The 21110-nt window shown below is 34.8% G+C and overlaps 1 protein-coding gene across 1 annotated transcript in view; it reads left to right on the plus strand.

Moving 5' to 3' along the window:
- FBXO8 (F-box protein 8) overlaps positions 1–20403 on the plus strand; it is a 38994-nt gene extending 18591 nt beyond the window's left edge. The window contains exons 4-6 of the mRNA XM_067745350.1: positions 16077–16195; positions 18044–18240; positions 19766–20403. Coding sequence (XP_067601451.1) covers positions 16077–16195; positions 18044–18240; positions 19766–19953 — 504 coding nt within the window. The 3' untranslated portion in view covers positions 19954–20403. The remainder of the gene's footprint in view (positions 1–16076; positions 16196–18043; positions 18241–19765) is intronic.
- The last annotated feature ends 707 nt before the right edge of the window (positions 20404–21110 follow it).

Raw genomic sequence — 21110 nt, forward strand, 5'->3', positions numbered from 1 at the left:
CCCTGTTCTTATTTTAATATATTCTGGAAAGATTCGGAGTTTCAGAAATGTTTAAGTATCTACTAGACTTACTCTTAGAAATCTAATAGAAATTATGTAACACTCAGAACTAATACTTATGGGTGGATCATTTTCTGTGGAAAAATTTGTCTGGCAGTTATGTTAATTTACTTACTTTTCAAAAACCAACGTTCTTCATTTGTTGTAGAGGTATTAAGGACTCCCTAGTTACCTTAATATTAATATTCTTTAATTAATATTAATTCATATTAAAGAACTACTGATCTTATAAATATGCACATAATAATACAAATGACATTTTGAAATTAAATTGACTTTTGCTTATATATTTCTCTGTTAAATTTTTCTTGTACATGAATAAAAATATAACACTGCTACGAAGGTTTACTAATACATGTACATCATCAGTTAAGTCTTAGCCCAAATACAACAAAGTATATATGTTATAAAGCAAATATGTTATAAGCAACAAATATGTTATATTTGTTCTCTTTCACCAGTTTTTACTTTCAGTGAATAGAAGACTGATACTTTTAATGAAAGTAGAATGATTTATAAGAAGTTAAAGTTCAAATTACACATTTGAAACCAATATAATATGGATGTTGCTAATTGAAACAGTTATATGACTAGCGTTATAATAAGAAATATTTCACATCAGTATCTTGAGTTAATTGAATGATGATTACTGGAGAAGAACTGGGGCAGAGTAGTACAGCGTTTTACTCCAGATACGCAGGAATCAGGAAAGGCAGCTATTACAGGCCCTGTCTTATGCCCAGTTTATCAAGGCATACTGGCTCCAGTCATGAATTAACACCAATGTTGAGTAAAACTGTCATCTTCAATTCATATCACTTGCAAATGTTACATTCTAAGGAAAGTGTAACTTGGTAAGTACTGAGTTGTAGATTGTCAAAGTCAGACAAGTTGGATGTGACTGCTCATGTTGATTATGGTAAGTAGTCATTCCTCGCTAAAGGAGTACTAATTTTTAAACAAGTTATAAAGCATCCTTATTATGCAAAGATGAAACTGTAGATAGGCCCTTATATACTAGAATATGATATGGGTAGTTTTAAATATCTAAATTGGAAAAGCTAGATGTCAAAATATGTTTCCATCTTTGCAACTACATATATCAGACTATAGAGTTCTTCACCTCCTCTAGAGTGTTTGGGCGGGGGTGGGGGCAGAGAAAAGAGGCAAAATTAAAGTCCTCTTTTTATCTGGCAAAAAAATATTAAAAAATTTCAGTCAAATATTTAAAGAGGGGATTCAATTTACTAATTAAAATAAGATTTTTAGATCTTCAGATTTTTACTTATCCATCCTACCTACCATTGTTATTGAGAGTTGGCTGTATTTTTTCCTTTACTCCCTGGCCTGATTCAAGGATATCCTGGAGCATTCCAGAAGTATTGAATTTACTGTTTTGAAAGGGGCACATACTGCTGCCAGGCGGCATGGAGCTGAACCATTCAAAGTGACTTTTGGTTCCAGAATTCTGCTTCTACGCTTTTAGGAACATCAGTAACTCAGCAAGCAGCTGTCGCCTAATAACAAAATAGAATTCTCTCTTTACCAGAATATACTTAGGACATAAATAGGCATGGAAGGACACTGAAGTACACTTGTAGGTGCAGGGAAATGAGAAGTATTTTGATAACTATTCCACACTTGCTTTCATTGACTAATAAATAATCAATATCAATTTGGTTGTTTATCCAACCAACATATAATTGAAAGATTATTCTAATAGGTGTTTTTATATAGAACTTACCTACAATGAGTCATACTTTAGCCAGGTCTTAGAATGACTCTTGCCATGATTTTTTAGTGCTAGCAGTCAGGAAATACTTTATGGAGGTTGATTTTTTTTTCCCCCTTCACTGGAACGCTGTCATCAGATGTGTTATTTGGGTTCATTTAAGCCTGAGAAGTAAATTATTTTTGATGATATGTTTAAATGTAAGTGGTGTTTATTTTAAGTACCTGAGATAAGATGTATATAATTGTTCAGTATTGTAACAAGTCTACTTTTCCATAATTTCTAGTTCTGTACTTAACATTTTGATAGCAAGCATCATTAAAATATTATAAAAATAAGAATACTTACAGCCACAGGGAACGAGATTCTCCAAAGGACATCGTTCATGTCACGGATATGGGTAACCAAACTCCACAGCAGCTGCTGGCAGTGGCTTATGGGGTGGGGGAGAACTTCCGCACAGTTTGTGGTACGATTGTCTAGCACGCTGCTGTTATATGCATGACGTTGTGATCTCAGCTGTATGTAAAGTCTTGATCTTATGCATGAGCTTGTGTACTTTGTGGCAGGTGACCACATTCTAGTAAAGGAATGTGCTAAAAACCATCTGTTTACATTAGGCTGTATTTCCCCTGCATGTACAAGTTACGTGTGTGATTTTATTCCACAGCAGTATTACAATAAAGTAATTTTACTTATCAACCAGTAAGCTATATTCCCTGTGCTCCATTTAGTATTAAACTTTTTCTTGACATAGTTATTTTTAAAACTGGAGTTTCTGAAATTGGTAGTGAATGTGGTTTAACTTTATATTATAGGTTTATTTTTATTCATATTTCTATAAATATGTTGTTAAATTTTTAAAATTATATCCTCATTGGGGTCAGGTAAAAGAAGTCTTTTTTTAAACTATGTAAGCACATTTTTCCTGTGTTCATATAGAAAGACCCACATGCATACAATCATATGCATTGTATTAGATTGATCTGGAATAGAATCTATTAGAAGAAACATTTTAAATTTGACCTAAGCATATGTTTTAGATGGAAATGTATGCACAAACTATTTTTGAGATATCATCTTCTTTTTGTTGTTGGACCAGCTAAAATATAAACAGGAAATTTGGAGGCGTTCTCCATTATAGAAAAGAACTCAGGTGTTTATACTCAGATTTTACAATATCTCATATATTAAAGCTTAACTTTTTGCTCCAGTATACTGCAGCAGAATGTTCATTGCCATTACTTCATAGCATAGAAACAATGATGAAAAATAACTTTTGTTCCTGGAGATACAAAACCCTGATATCATCAGAATTTACACATTTCCCAAATGTATTCTTTGTAATAATTATTCCACAGGATAATGGACATAGTCAAAGGATTTCCCAAGTCTAATAAATTTGACCATGATAGGTTGTGATTAGTTGACTCATTTACAGAATAACCTGTCAAAGCCTCTAATATACTGATGCACATTGTGAATATCTAAGAGGAGGGTATTGTATGCCGTATTATGCAGGTTTATTTGACATAGTGTCTTTTTGGCAGGTGGGTGGGGTGGGGGGAGTATAAAGTAACATTCCCGGGAACACATTCTGAGATACGCTAGTGTAGATTATCTGCAGTCTTTCTATGTGTAAATGAATATGTGTCCTTAAATGAATAGACACCTGGCTTGAATGATTGAAATATCCTGTTGTTCACTGACAGCTACCTGATGTTTATTTTACCTGTAATCTTCTTTTTTATTGGAAGTCTATGGATCTATAATTATTTGTTCTCTTTCCTTTGGTCTGAGAGTATTAATTACAAAAAGATAAAATAAAACAGAGTTGAGTCTTGACAACCAAGAGCTTTATTCATGTTCTGTATTTTGATTGTAGTCTAACATGTTTAAGGAAAACGTTAGTTTGGAAAGTAAGAGTAGGACAACAAACCTGATAACAATATTGTATTCAAGTAACTACATGTAGACATTGATTAAGTATCCGTGTCAAATAACTTGGAACAGATCATTCATCATTATATTCTTGGTATCTCGTTCTCTACACTAACTCTATTACGTCTCCTGAAGCACAGGAGTATTCCCAGGGAAGGTTGACAGGCTGCTAGATGCTTTTTAGTTCGGCAAACGTACAGCCTTTTGAGGTTTTATCCTTAGTTCTACAGGTCTAGAAATTTGACTTTATCTTTCACCGAAATTAGATCAGTCTCTCAGGAATAAACTTAAACTGTAGGTAGTAGAACCTGAGCCAGGTTGACAATAAAATGGGTGTACTTTGAACAGTGCCTCATAGCATGAAGAAAGAGAGAATGCCTAAGTTCTTAGCTATATTATAAACTAAAATATATCTAGGACCTAAATGTAAGGCCAGACATTATAAAACTCTTAGAGGAAAACATAGGCAGCACACTCTATGACATAAATCACAGCAAGATCCTTTTTGACCCACCTCCTAGAGAAGTGGAAATAAAAACAAAAATAAACAAATGGGACCTAATGAAACTTAAAAGCTTTTGCACAGCAAAGGAAACCATAAACAAGATGAAATGACAACACTCAGAATGGGAAAAAATATTTGCAAATGAAGCAACTGACAAAGAATTAATCTCCAAAATATACAAGCAGCTCATGCAGCTCAATATCAAAAAACAAACAACCCAATCCAAAAATGGGCAGAAGACCTAAATAGACATTTCTCCAAAGAAGATATACAGACTGCCAACAAACACATGAAAGGATGCTCAACATCACTAATCATTAGAGAAATGCAAATCAAAACTACAATGAGGTATCACCTCACACCGGTCAGAATGGCCATCATCAAAAAGTCTACAAACAATAAATGCTGGAAAGGGTGTGGAGAAAAGGGAACCCTCTTGGGACTGTTGGTGGGAATTTAAATTGATACAGCCACTATGGAGAACAGTATGGTTCCTTAAAAAACTGAAAATAGAACTACCATACGACCCAGCAATCCCACTATTGGGCATATACCCTGAGAAAACCATAATTCAACAAGAGTCATGTACCACAGTGTTCATTGCAGCTCTATTTACAATAGCCAGGACATGGAAGCAACCTAAGTGTCCAACAACAAATGAATGGATAAAGAAGATGTGGCACATATATACAATGGAATATTACTCAGCCATAAAAGGAAATGAAATTGAGTTATTTGTAGCGAGGTGGATGGACCTAGAGACTGTCATACAGAGTGAAGTAAGTCAGAAAGAGAAAAACAAATACTGTATGCTAACATATATATGGAATCTAAAAAAAAAAAATGGTTCTGAAGAACTTAGGGACAGGACAAGAATAAAGACAGAGACATAGAGAATGGACTTGAGGTCACGGGGAGCGGGAAGGGTAAGCTGGGACGAAGTGAGAGAGTAGCATGGACTTATTATATACACTACCAAATGTAAAATAGATAGCTAGTGGGAAGCAGCCGCATAGCACAGGGAGATCAGCTTGGTGCTTTGTATCCACCTAGAGGGGTGGGAGGGAGATGCAAGAGGGAGGAGATATGGGGATGTATGTATATGTATAGCTGATTCACTTCGTTATACAGCAGAAACTAACACACCATTGTAAAGCAATTATACTCCAATAAAGATGTTAAAAAAATTAAAAAATAAAAAATATATAGGGATAATTGGGTCCTCAGTGCCCTGCACCAGGCTGCTCCACTCAGTATGATCTGCTACCTATAGTATCCACCTGCCCTGTATGTTTCATCTAGGGTGTTTTTGGCTTGAAAGAAGAAAGAGCCTAATAATTGCTTAAACCATATAAATTTATTTACTTCAGAAGACACCCAAAATGGGTATCCCAGAGTTATTTTAGTGATACAGTGATCTCATCGTGGGACCTCAGTGTGTTGACTTTTGCCCTCTCTTGATAACAAAGTAGCTGCCACTACTGAAGATATCACATTCTCATATGAAAGTACCCTCAGCACAAAGAAAGGGGGCAAACTCCCTCCTCAAATTCTTTATGCTTATTAGAGAGAAAAAATTCTTTTCGGGAGCCTTCAGTTCACGAGAACTGAATCACATGAACACCCGTAGACCAGTAGAAAACAGGATAGAAGGGTTATGTGATTGGCTTAGACTTAACATGATTTAGCAACTGTGGCTGATATGGTAGAAGCGGTGAAGGAGCGAAACGGCCTTTGGGAAGGCATCCAAGCATCTGCAACACTATTTTCACTAGTGAGCCACTTGAAAAATGTGTGATTTTGCTTCCCTTATTTCTGCGGCTCTGCTGGTTTGGACACCTTAATACTCAAGGCAGGAATATTGACACCAGAGGCACAACAATTCAAACTGCTGGCGGAGGCTACCTTCTTGCCATTTTAGTCCTCCTGCCACTGAGCAAACAGACCAAAAGGAAAAAATTAAAAAGGTTTGAGGGTAGATAATTATGTTGTGGTTGAAGTGACTGAGCCTGATTACCAGAAGGAAATAGTTACTGCTACACAGTGTGGAAAAACAAAAGGATACAAGTGGAACTCGGGAGATGTCTAGAGTTCTTCTAATTCCATTATATTCAACTGTGAAAGTTATTGTTGAAAAATCACAGTAGTCCTGTAGGGGCAGGGTTTAAATCCCATCACTAGATAAAGAATCTGGACCAGCTGAGAGGCTGGCTTCATTCCTCAAGAGCTAAATATAGATTATCCCAAGCTAATCATGTTACTTCCATTCCCCTTGGCTTCCATGACATCCACGTAATCCAGTTCTGACCTGTGACACAGACCCTGTGACAAAAGAGTACTGTATATGCACACGCACAGTTCTGGACATCGGTATATAAGGATGCAGTGACAGGAACACCTGCGGCCACCTTGAAGCCATGCAGGTTGTTAACAACACACCAAGAATAGCACATTGGAAGCAAAGAATTGGGTCCCATGATGCCAAGTGTGAGCCTAAAAACCTGGAGCCTTAGTAGTTTGGGATTCCTTATACAAGGTAATAAATCCCTGTACTTTTTTTGAATTGAGGTTTCTATGTTTGTAATCAAAACATCCTAACGCTGCATCATCATCATCATCATCATCATCATCATCATCACTGCTGTTACCCAAACTCGTAGGAGTTTGATATGAAATCCTGAACAAAAATTTGTTCATAAAAATAAGCATCGCTAATTCTCATTAGCAAGTTAATTTTATCTCTAGATTGCTGATGAGAGTTTAGAGTAAAAAGAGCTAGTTGACAATGAGAGGAGTCCCTCACCAAATGTAGCTTCTCCTCTATAAAGATTATTTACCCCGAAGACCTAAAACACTCACGTTCATCGGCAAAGTCCCTTTACCTTGATCATCCTTAGTGTCAAAGGGCAAAATTATGTCTCTCAGACACTGAATATTATCCTCTCGATAAGTTAATAACCTTCATCCAGGTACAGCTGGTCAAGTCATACTAAACTAGAGGCCATTAACTCTCTTCAGGGCAACATGATGTATGTGTGGGTATATACGGATGTATGTTTCTGTCTGTTTCAATCTGATCTGTCGTGTGTTGATTTTATGATTCAGAAGAAAACTTTATCCTGTGTCTATGAGGTCAACTTTATTTTACACTCTGCCCTGACCATACTATATCTGTGGTCACCCTCCCTTACCCTTCCTTGTCTGCAAGAGGCATTCCAGCATGTGGTTTAGAGTCAGTCCGTAGAAAGACACTGGTAGACTCAGTATAAACCTTTCAGAAGCTTCAAAGAGAATCATTTTCCCAGGCTGCTTGCTAGTCTGTATCTAATTGAAAAAGATTCAGGCCTGGAGTATTCCATAGTTTATTCATCACTCAAACCACCTGGTGGGTTTTGATTCTGTTTTCCTAAGTCTGTGATAGGAAATACGAATTTGCTACCTCATTTAAGTGTAAATTGTCTGGGGTAAAAGCATACTGAAATTAGTGCACAATGTACTGATCTAGGACTTTGGTCTAGAGGAAAGAATAAAATTAGAATATTTTAATTGTAATATCTTAGCACCACAACCCTCATACTACAAATTTAAAAATGTGAAATGCTAAAATGAGCAAGATTTTTTCTTTGTATGAGTTTTGTTACAAATTTAGATAAGTGTACCTAGAGACTTTGCAGTATTGTATTAATATTTTAAGTACATTTCAAAGAAAAATCTGTTTGCCTTTTGTTTCCTTACTTTACCCTCTCTGACCACCTTGGCACCTCCACCATGTTCTTCTTTATCGATGTGACCACATTTTCAGTGAAACTTGACATCACTTTCTAGATTTAAGTTCTCAGCTTTAATGTCCAAGGTAGTTGTCTCTCCTACATCTCTTTCCTGAATTTGAAATTGCTGCTACCAGTGTCACAATGAGTGCTTTTTTTCAGTAATTGAAAAGACAATATTTCCTCAATTATTGGATGTCATCACTTGTACCGCATCCATCAATTTAATTACAGCTTTGAAATATGGAAGTTCGAAGGAAACACTACATTAAATGCAATTTTTTGACCAACTAATCGTAGTGTACATTTATCCATAAGATTATGTAACCTTTTTTTCTTTCATATCAAAGTTTTTAGAGATGCCTTCTTTATAATCAAAGTCTTAACATCTTTCTGAATCACTTATTAGCAGTTAAATATATCATTAGAATGACATGTTGCTTTTTATTTTTGGAATGGTTGCTTCGACCTTTGGGGGTTTATAATTTGAGGCATTTACAGTGTACTGGTCCAGCTCATAGGTTTTTATGTTATTTTTTTCTTTTGTTATGTTATTATTTTCTCTTTTTTCCCCTATTTGAATTATATAATCCTTACAAATCTACAGCTTCTCTTGAAAGTCATCTGGAAGCTTTATACAGAGAGATTCAAATATTCATTCAACAGATACTTGTTAAGTATCTCTCCACTTGCTAGTTATATGACTTTGACCTTGGGCAAATTATTTACACTCTCCATGCTTCAGTTTCGCCATCTCTAAAATGGGGACAATAGGGGAATTCTCTGGCAGTCCAGTGGTTAGGACTCTGAGCTCTCACTGCCAAGAGCCCAGGTTCAATCCCTGGTTGGGAACTAAGATACCACAAGTTGCACGGCGTGACCAAAAAAAAAAAAATGGGGACAATAATAGTACCTATATCATGGTAGTGTTGTGAAAATTTAATGAAATTATATGTGTTAAATGCTTAGTGCTTCTAAGTGCTCACTAAAATGTAGTCTTATATTTATAATAGAAGTAGAGCTACACACACCACACACAGGAGAAGGCACTGCTCTAGGCTTGGAGGTTCTTCCTCTCCTGGAACTTTTGGATTATAGTAAATACATATTTGACACCTGAGTAATGGTCCTTCATGAAGTATGTATCAGTCACAACAACATCTTCTAGCTTTAGATGGTGATACACTTTGCCTTTAATTTCATTTTCTGACATGTGATGAGCAATCTTTGCATATACAATAACTTTTTAGTTCAGTGGTACTGTTTGGTTTAATCTTCTTGAAGACATTTTAAGCAATAAATCAAGGTCCAAAATTATGTTCAAGTTAAAATGTGTCTTGGCTGAAATGCTGGTAGGATGAACAGATACTTTAATTACATGAAGAAGTATGCACATGTGTTGGCAGTGAAACTACCATTTAAATCCTAACTTCTCTGCTTGTCTACTATTAAGATTTGGGCTTTTAAAAAATTTTTTAATTTTAACCTCCTTTTGAAAGTATATGTTCTGTTAGGAGAACACTTAAAAAGAATTTTGTTTATTTAAAAATTGATTCAGAGCTGTTAAAACATACTTATAAATGTACATTCTAGAATTTAGGTAATATGATAAAATTATAATTTTTATTTATTTATCAAAGTAGAGTCAGTCATTTAAATAGCCTTATATGTAGATATGTATGTGTATATCTATAAATGCACATATTACAAATGCAATATTTGTGTGTAGTTTTTATAAAGTGGGAATTCTAAACTAACATTTGTGCTCAAATGTGTCACTTTATCATTAGTTTGAAGTGTTATTTATCATACCTTAACCTAATAGAGTTTTATCTCCATATTTTGATTAGGATGCTGTGTTTTTCTAATTTACAGACAGATTAGAGATGGGGCTTTTTCTAGAAGCTTACATCACCTACCAGCAATTGTCAATACTAATTGCAATAATGATTGCTATATTTAATTATTAGTAGTAATTTATCACAAGTAACATTATCTTCATGCAGTGATCTAGCCCAGTTATGGGTATGACTCCTTGGAGACTGTTAGAACTCACAGACATGGCTCGTTTTCTGTTTGAGGCTATTAGAACCAATTAATAGGGACTTTTTATTGTTATTTGAAACCTTAGATGATGAAGTTCATGTTATTGTGTCCGATGTCGTTGCTTTCTCTCCTATGAAAGAGAAGCAGAAGATCTGTCCCACGCCTCTCCTCCATTTTTCCTGGACTCCATTAGAGATGATTTTCCATTTTTCTTTTGATTTTTTTTTGAACTATCCCTCCTTTTTGTGAGTTTCCTATTGACATCTTCTAGCTACAAATAATTTAGGGCGTATGTGTGACTGTTCTTAGCAATTCCTCAGCATTGTGCACTTTCACGTACGAACAGCCTTCCATAAATTGTTCTTGGAAGCTGAAAGTCTTGCCAATGCAAACAGGTCCATGAATAAGCTGACTTCAGTCCATACTCATGACTTTTCATTATCCTCCAGATAGAATGTGGTGTTCTGACCAATTTCAGTAACTGAATCAGAGGGAACTGGCTACATGGGCCCTCTCTCTTCTCTCCACAACTGTCACTTCTCCATGTAAGTGTGGACAGCGTGTGCGCTCTGTTCTTCCCAGGGAACTGACAAGACTGAAATCTGCAGCTCAGATTTGAAGCTGACATCAACATTATCTTTACGTATCTTTCCCAATATTTATTACCCCCCTTTTCCTCTTAGTTATAAGTCACATAGAACCTTCCAGTGAATAGCTTAGTTGTGGGTACTCTTATAAAATAATCTTTCTACGTAGATGACTTAAAAAACTTGGGCATAGTTTTTGCTTTAGTTTTTTCAATCTAGTGACTAGATTAGGAATAATTAGAGTAAATTCCCATGAATAAAATTACCATGAATAAAAGTATTGTGTGACATTTCTGAAGTTGTGTGCTGAAGGTCAGTGTTATATACATAGGAGAGTTGCATGATAAAACTTAGTGGGCAGAATGAAATGACAGCGTAAAAGCATAGATACCTAGTCTTAAACTTTCTCATTAAGTAATCTTCTGCATTTATTTCACTTCAGCTAAAAAGCAAGGTGTTGATTTTTTTTTTTAATTTGCAGAATACGTATCCCTAGAAGAATTTCACCTATTCAGGGTCTATGTGTTTTTTCCTCTAACTGTAGAGCACATGTTCTCTAATTAAATAGGAAGAGTGAGAACTGCTGGACTGGATAAAAATTAATAGATTTTACATTTTCATTAGCAATTCTGCTAGCACTATAAAAAGGAGAAATAGTATTAGAGATGTCATCTTAACCACTGCTGCTGCTATTTTCAAACAAGACAATGGGAGTACTCTGACCTGTAGAGGGCTGCACTCTGATGTGCTAACTTTTTAGAAATAATTAAGATTTTAAAATAAAAGCTTTCACAATATATATTGTATCTTATTTTTACAGTATTTTTAGTACGAAAATGTTACATTTCAATTGTTCATTTCACTGTGGTTAAAATGTACACTTGAATATTAATAGATTAGAAATCTAGATTGAAGTATTTTGTTTTATAAATATTTATTGTTAAAATTTAAGGATAGTTATTCTAAAAGTTTTCAAATGTCCTTTTAAAAAGAAAATTAAATGCAGTGTCCAGTTCGCTTTCTATTGTATAATGTTCAAAGGACAGATTTATTACCTGAACAGCAGTAGCCATGATACTTGATTTTTACATTTTATACAACGGCAAATTTGAACAAAACTAGCTAAAGCAAATTTTTTTAAACTAAATTTCTTTCCTAAGTTGTTCTTTAGGGAAACAAATTAAGGGTACTCCCTAGCATGTCAGTTTTGTTTTATTAGTGATTTCTTTTATTGATACCAACTGTTACACAGTGTGTCTGCCAAGTGTCTGGGCCAGTTGCCAGTACTTTCAGTACTAGTAGTCAGCACTTTAAAAAAAAAAAAATTAAGACTTTTTTATTAAGAGCAGTTTTAGCTTCACAGCAGAAGTCAGTACTTTGCATGCCTAGTTTACTAGAATTCACTTTGTCCCCAAATACATATTTTTTGGTTCTGAACATATATATGGTAGATTTTACTTTTGAAGCACACTGTGGATAATAATGATTTGATTTCAAAAAATAGGTTTTATTAAAAGAGGAGAGAAAAACATGGGTATTTATATAATAAAAGATAAGAAAGTAGATATAAAAACAGGAATTGCTGTGTGAAAGGAGCCATTCTTATCATAGTAAGCAAATGGAGAGATACATTAGGTAGGGGACTGAGCTCCAACACATCCTTTTCTTCACTCTGAATTCCTTCTTAATATTGGCTTTAGCTATTTGCATATGTTTTCTTGAATTATTTGTGTTTGCCACCTAAATAAACATTGTGTCTAAACAGCTTACCGCTCTAATTGGAGTGTTTAAGTCTTGGTGCTGTCATTTGCATAACAATTTTTAGTGACATAATCCATGGAGAATGCTTTACAGAATTTCTTGATTTTTTTTGTCTTTGAATCACTGACAGCATGAGTTCTATTAAAGAAAACCTTAGCATGAGATGAGATGAATTCACCTTAACTTCTCCTGGGTTTTCATTGCTGCTTGGCCCTCCTTTTCTTTATTCCTAGTGGATTCCCTGTTATACCCTGCACCACTGTTGGTAGAAATTTTTACCATTTTGCTCAAGGAGCCAAGCCAGCTCTCTTTTTCAACTCTCTCCAGATGGCTCATCCTCCCTAAAAAGAAAACCAACATGCACTCTGTTTTTGTCTTTTAACATTTTCTTCAAGCACCTGTCTCCAAACCAGTACCGCTATCCTGTCTTCCAGGCTGAGAAAGCATGTTAGACCCCACCTGTGTTTTCATTCCTTTCCCCTGCTCTCCTCTTCTCTACTTGCAGCTCCAGTTATCTTCTCTTTCTTATCATTTTGCGCTTTAATTTTGCCATTTTTTCCCTCCTATATACGAATACATTTTTCAAGTGAGTTGGCTGTACTCAGTTTCCTTACCTTGCTCATCCCCTGGCTTTCTACTTGGACTTGAGTTCCCATAACTCTGTGGAAAGGGACCTCTTGAAAGATATTATTTAAAAAGTTTCTTAAAGCAAAACTCTTCTACTTGTGTCTATCACTGTAAACCTGGCAGTGTGCATTATTTGGGGAAGACGTTCCATAGCTTTCATCAGCTTAAGGTCTTCACTCAAACCACACACAGTGTTTATTCCTTTTTCCTTGTGACACAGATGTAATAAGTCTTAATCTTTTCAGATGTCTTAATGCCTTAATCTTTTCTTCTTTCCTAAATAGCTTCATCTTTAGACCTAATATCCCTGTATCCCTCAACTCTTCCTCACATAACATGAAGTCTAGACCCTCCAACAATCCAATCAGGCCCTGGTTTCCTTTATTCAGATAGATCTAATTTGTCAGTATGCCCCATAAAATGTGACATCCAGAATTGGACACTTTTTAGTGAATCATGTAGATGATAATGAGCTAAAACCTTCCTTTTTCTGGAAACTATGTTAATATAGGCTAATATTAATGTTCATGATTTCCTCTCTGCCTGTGAGACACACGTGCATGCACACACGTACACACACAGAAACACACACATATACTGCTGAGAGTTTTAGTTCTGATTAATACCTATAATTAATGCTATATGATCTAGGGATTCCTCTGTACCATTCTTGTAAAACATTAAAAATCAAAAATACTCATACACGTATTAAACAAATACGTAGTTATTCAACAGATGTCATGCTATGGTTTCTTTCGTATTTTATTGCTTTTTACAAAACAAGATAGGAATTCGGATGGTGGCCAGCTTGCTTATTGAAGACAATTATAATCCGGTCCCATGTCCTTTTCTGTTTTGTCATCCCTTACTCTTCACTCTGAAAGCCCTGCTAAAGTAATCTTCCTTTCCAAAGGAATCCCGGGCTTGAAACTGATGCTGTCTTTCCTCAAAACCAGCAGTGTTGGCTGATTTCAAGCCTGTGTAGCCAGTTTTCAGGACTGGGTTGAAAACCATCTGCTTACTCCTCTGCATCTGATTGATTTTGGAGAACTCAAGTGAGGTTACATATTAAATTCTCAAACATGTATTCCGTTAAAAAAGGAAATGACCAACAATTGTATGATGCTTGCATAAGGCAAATGCCAGTGTTAATTTACAACTGAGGAGCATCAAACCATATTAACAATGGCATATATCATATAATTAGAGAATTACATGCTATTTAACAGATCACATTAGTGTTTTTTTTTACATTTTGTAAATTTTTAAAAAGTAAGTTAGAATTAGTTTTGTGTCTCTTAAATACTGATTTACAAGTAAGCATGAATAAAGAACCTATTAATTACTACTTAATTGACATTCCTTTGTCTTTGAATCACTTGGATTAAAATTAAGCACTGGTAATACTTCTAATATGTTGTTATGCTTTTTAAATGGAGGAGTTTTAGAAAAAAAATCAAAACCTGGTTTAATTTTGCAGAGTAGATCAATTAAATATACAGTCAACTCTCGATTGTTCAAACGAATGGAGGAAAGGATGGAACAAGCATTCTTGTTTCTCTCGTTCCTGCCCCCTCAGACAATTGCTGAGCGCCTCATTCCAAACAAGTTCTTTGGCTTTTCATCTTGATCACGTTACGTGCTCTAGCCTTGTATCCAGGGTGCAGTCTGAAATATGGCTTACCACTGAGTTGGCAAAGTTTCACGTTCTCACATTCTGCTCTTTATATGCTTTTTAAAATCAGTGGCTTAGGATTGTTTTTATACTTTTCAAATTCTTATGAAAATCTGATAACATTGCTAATACCCTGTTATCCTCATAAAATTAGTTTTATATAAAAACCTTATCTTTGAATTACATTTTATAGATTATTATAACCTTTCAAAAGCATAACCTCATGGTACCAAATTGCTTAAAAAATGTAATATAAAAAATTTATGAGAGTTTTTATAAAAATTCTTCCAATTTTTTGAATTCCTAATGTATGCAATATTTCTGATCACTGTGTAAGTGTTTGTAAAGGGAAGAAATGCGGAAGGAATTTATGTGTGAAAACAGTATGTTGTGTGTATATAATATGTCATTTTCTCTACCAATTAACTGCACACATTGTGCTATTATCCAGACATGAGCATTCATGGGAATGCATGTATCTGGATAACTGTGAGTTGAAATAAACACACCTGCTTTTATTTCAATAACTGCACATTCAAATCCACATAAGGCATTTATTTGAATGTGACCTTCATATACATGAGAGAACATTGGTTTCAGTGTTTGATTTTTTTGTTGCTATTTTGTTGTTGGTGGTTTAAATCTAAAGTAGGGTACAACCTTACGGGTAATGCTTCTCTGGAAAACTTTGCATGCAGAGAAAAGGAAATTCAAAGATAAACCCTATGAAAAACACTGAAATTGTTTTGTCTTATTATGTTTAACCTCAGTGTGCATTGGAGCTAAATTCTTACAGAATGTATTGATAGCAGTGCTTGAAGCCAAAGTGTATACAACCCATAAACCAGTCTGGAACTCTGCTCCTTTTACTTTAAGTAAATTTAATGATTATTCTTTCCAGAAAAAACCTGTTAGTCTTTGATTTGGAGAATGCTTTTTTCTCAAGAAGCTATTTCCTTGAAAAGTGTGTTAGAATATGTGTCTGAGCTTTAGAAATCATGTTTTCCATTAGGCAATTGAAGTGTTTGTTGTAAGGCTTATTCTTAAAGTCTGTGTAATTGTTCTTCCCCACTCCCCCCACCCCCAATTTAGGTCATATTTCTGGATAGTTAGTTTTAACTGACCTGAGCCAGAAAATTGAATTAGGATGTCCTTAGAAGTCTTAACTTTGAATTTCCTACTTTTCATTGCATGTAAACTATCAACCACAAATAACAGTTTCAGTTCAAGTTCTAGCTTGTATTTTGCATGTTAAAGCTATAAACAGTCTATTAATGCTGGAAAGAATCTATAGCTATTGTTCTGCTGTTGCCTAATTGTTAAATTTACAAAGGAAGACTGATTTTATTTATGTAGACTTGTCTTTCTGTCTTAGGGAGTGAACTACTTTATGTCCAAGGGCATCCTAGATGATTCACCAAAGGAAATAGCAAAGTTTATCTTCTGTACAAGAACACTAAATTGGAAAAAACTCAGAATCTATCTTGATGAAAGGTAAAAAAAAATTAATTTTTCATCAGACGTGAGTTAAATACTGCTTTTAATGAGTTAAGTTTTACCTTAAAAACTGTACTACGTAGCATTCATCTAGTTGCAAAATTGAGTGAAGACAGGAAGAAGATTCCTATACCTTGCAAATCATTTCTCTTGCGAGCTGATGAGGAATTTACCATTGTAAAGGTAAAAAAAAAAAGCCCAAGCACAGACGCCAAATGGAAGTCCAGCATCTTTGTGATAGCAGACCAAAACTAGACATAAAATCTAAGTGTTTGGTAACTAAAAGTTCTGAATTTTGAAATTGTCCATATACAAATCAAATGGACAAATAGTACTCATACACACAAACCCTATAAGGTGTGTATATTTGCATCATACTACACAAAAGTGTCATGTAAAAGCTTGAAAATTCCGGAAGTGTGATTTAATAGCGTGCTTTACAGAGACAGTGCCTCATATGCTGTTTTGACTTGATAGTCATTCATTTGTACTCTTGAATTCTGGGTATCAACAGACAGAAAACTATTGTGAAAATATTTTGATGTGACATCACCGAACTACCATTTTAAAAATTATAGATCTCATAGAAATCTAAAGAATGGCTCAAAAATGTGTTTGTCTTTTCATTGTAATTCTCTCTCTTTTTTTTTTTTATTTCTCAGGATTTTTCAACAACAATTTGTATTTATTATATTCCAGGAACTTTGCTAGAAGTAGCAGTATGCAGTTGATTAAAACATAATCCCTGTCCTTGAGGGGTTTATAGTTCAGCATATCGGTCATTGAAAGAAATTTCTTATGTAAAGACGGTGTCATTAACTCTTTTTGTCCTTAAATGCTAGGTACCTAGGGATCAGCAGTTTTTCTTTAAAGAACCAGATATTTCTGTGAATATTTTAGGCTTTGAAGGACATATGCTCTCTATTGCAGCTACTTATAACTTATAACACATGCCATTGTGTCATGAAAGCAGACATAGACAATAAGTAAACAAGTGAGTATAGCTGTGTTCTAGTAAAACTTTATTTATAAAAACAGGCAGTGGGCTGTAGTATTTGGCCCACTAGCTGTAGTTTGCCTATCCCTGCCATAAGCAACTGGTAGAAATTAAGATTTCTATAATCATGGTCATATAATCACAGTTGAGTTCAGTAAGGATTGAAGCATATTATAACAAAGTGTGACTATTAGAACGCTATTGATAAAAAATAAGTATATATGCACATATGTACACAAATATTTATAAAATTGTAAACAACCTAAATCTATATCATTAGAATTCTTATATCCATAAGATACGCTACTGTGGAGCCATTTAAATGAAAGAGTTAGATCTTTGTGTAAAGACACAGAAAGCTGCTCACAATACACTATATGAAACAAGCAAAAGCAAATTCTAGAACAATATAGGGTATATGTAGACACTTAAAAAAAGTCTACATAAACAATTGTTACCTCTGGTGATGTGGATTGGTATGGAAAGTGAAGAGTCTCCTTATTTTCATAATTAAAAAAATAAAGAATTCTGTTTGTCATTTGGATTTAGCCAAGAAGATACTTGAAAAAAGTTACCATTTTTAATATTGAAAAATTCATTTTATAGTTAGAATTTCTAGTTTCACCTTGTTTTGTTATTCTATTCATGAAGATTTTTAAATTGCTTAATTTTATAAATAATCATACTTTGATGTTTTAAAATTTTAAGACACATATACTTTATAGGATTGCTGATGTGGTAATCAACAAAGTATTTTCATCCAAAAAATGAATAATCTGTGATTTTTCCCATCATTTTTTTAATAGAGAAAAGTTAACTAAAGCTGTACCTTTTTCTTTTTCTACTAGGAGAGATGTCTTGGATGACCTTGTAACACTGCATAATTTTAGAAATCAGTTCTTGCCCAATGCACTGAGAGAATTTTTTCGTCACATCCATGCCCCTGAAGAGCGCGGAGAGTATCTTGAAACACTTATAACAAAGTTCTCACATAGATTCTGTGCTTGTAACCCTGATTTAATGAGGGAACTTGGCCTTAGTCCTGGTAAGAATGTATATAGTGAATTCCTTCCTTCTCCCATTCCCATCTCTAGGTAAAAATAGTAGTAGATGAGATATTTTTCTCACTATGTGGAAGAATGCTTCCTGTAGTTACAAATACTTGTCTTATTGCTTCTAGCAATAACTAGTTTGTCATAGCTATTATTTACATGTAGTAAATATACTGTTTTAGGAGGAAAGTTAGACTTAGGTATATAAATTCTTTAAAATTCTTGTTTAAGCATTGGATATTTTTACTAGTCTAATCAAAAACTTGAGAGATTATTTTTAAAGCTTTTAATAATACACATATTACATAGGTAACACCTAGAATTTTTCTACTAAAATTTGTTTTTAATACAACTAGTTTTCACTGTTTGTGTGTATGTGTGTATGGGCATGGTATAGCCTGAGTCACCTATGTATTTTTTTCATGTGATATGGATTTATTTCTCTCTTCATATCAAAAAATCTTGTTGTGCTTCTCTTACTACAGAGATTGCAAAGCCTTTTCCTATCATATGAAATTTGTTGAGCATGCTTGTGCAAGACAATCTTTATTAAGACTGCAATATTCTGAAAAATAAACACCATAGTAGTAGCAAGTACTAGTAGCAAGTATCATGAGGTTTCTTACTGTTTTAACAGTAAACATCAACTATTGCCCTGAACAATATAAAGAAGAAAGTTTTTGTTGCGTGGGCTCAAGTTTAGCAATTTTTTCCCTAAAGATTTACTTTTGAGATTAATATGTAAATTCCATAGACCTTTTAAATACATATCTTAAATGACAAGGGTAATTTAATAAGCTTGTGGGATGTTTACGTTTTATTTTCTAGTACCAAGTTAATACATTTTATTGTCATTAAAAATGCTTTCTAATTAAATTAGGTTTTTGTAAAAGCATTTGAAAATAAGCATCCGACTTTTTTTTTTTTTTTTTTTTTTTGCCGTACGCGGGCCTCTCACTGTTGTGGCCTCTCCCGTTGAAGAGCACAGGCTCCGGACGTGCAGGCTCAGTGGCCATGGCTCACGGGCCCAGCCGCTCCGCAGCATGTGGGATCTTCCCGGACCGGGGCACGAACCCTTGTCCCCTGCATCGGCAGGCGGACTCTCAACCACTGCGCCACCAGGGAAGCCCCCCGACTTTTTTTTTAATGGGAAGATATACTGACAGTACAAATGTATTTAATGGGTAGTTGAATGGGAATATCATATTTGAAAGCAAGAGACAAATAAAGCCAATTCTGAAATTTTTAAATTTAGAATGACTTTTTACTATAAACTCCTAAACTATTTGAAGAAAATGCTCACTGAATTGGTGTTCAGTTAGGATGATCGACATCCCTGTTTGCCCAGGAGAGGAGTTTCCTAGGACACAGGACTTTCATCACCAAACTGGGGAAGGCCCAGGCGATTATGTTTAATTATAATCTAATCTTGAGCTTTAGAAATTATGAACAGCTTTGCCTTTGAGACCACAGTTTAAAAACCAGCCAGTAATTCAAGGTGTTTCTTTTTCCTTCCAGATGCTGTCTATGTACTGTGCTACTCTTTGATTCTACTTTCCATTGACCTCACTAGCCCTCATGTGAAGAATAAAATGTCAAAAAGAGAATTTATTCGAAATACCCGCCGTGCTGCTCAGAACATTAGTGAAGATTTTGTGGGGCACCTTTATGACAACATCTACCTTATTGGCCATGTGGCTGCATAAGAGCACAATTGCTAGGACTTTAACTTTTAACTTCAAACTAAAACTACCCAAGGACTTATTTAGAGGATATGGGGGTTACATTAGTGCTGGTCATTCTAGCCTCTGTATACAATCAAGCTTGAGTGTACAACCTTTTTTTCTTTTACTCTTTTCTTTTTTAGTAATTTCCTTGGGGAACTAAAGAATTTTGCAGAATTTTTCTTAATTTTGCTTATCATGTTTTGCACAAAGCAGAGCCATTGTCTGACACAGCTGTTTAAGAATGTTAAACTGACATTATACTCTAAAAAAGATGGTATATTTGTGCATTAGATTTGCCTGAAAAACTTTATTCATTTCCATTCTTTTTTAAAATACCATGTAATGTGTACATATTTAACTAAAAAGATTTATAATCATAATTATTTTATTGTAAAGATTTTAACTAAAGCCTTTCCTTTTTCTCTCAAACTGAGTTCTGAAATTTATTTGATTCTGATATGAAATTGTTACTGTCTTCATAAACGTTGGATCTGACTTCAATAGAAAGCAATACCAGCTTCTCTTTCCTTTGAACTTTGAAAAGAGTATTGATTTGTTACTATGCAAAACAGGCACTTATTTTTATAACAGAAATTAATCACTTCATTTTTTAAATTTCTGCGTTAGTTAAGTCTCAAGTCCTTTAAACCATAGCAAAACATGTTAAAATCTGTTTCCACACATAAGAACAAAATGTCATTAGAACTTATATCTGAAGTAGTCAAACCTTACTATTCTCCTAATTTTTTTTTTATAAATTTATTTATTTTATTTATTTATTTTTGGCTGTGTTGGGTCTTCGTTGCTGTGCACAGGATTTCTCCAATTGAGGTGAGCGGGGGCTACTCTTCCTTGTGGTGCGCGGGCTTCTCATTGTGGTGGCCTCTCTTGTTGCGGAGCACGGGCTCTAGGCACACGGGCTTCAGTAGTTGCAGCATGCGGTCTCAGTAGTTGTGGCTCGTGGGCTCTAGAGCACAGGCTCAGTAGTTGTGGCACATGGGCTTAGTTGCTCCGCGGCACGTGGGATCTTCCCGGACCAAGGCTCGAACCCGCGTCCCCTGTATTGGCAGTGGGATGCTTAACCACCACACCACTAGGGAGGCCCTCTCCTAATCTTGATGATTTCTGTTCAGAAT

This window comes from Pseudorca crassidens, chromosome 7, assembly GCF_039906515.1.
Source record: "Pseudorca crassidens isolate mPseCra1 chromosome 7, mPseCra1.hap1, whole genome shotgun sequence".
NCBI lineage: Eukaryota > Metazoa > Chordata > Mammalia > Artiodactyla > Delphinidae > Pseudorca > Pseudorca crassidens.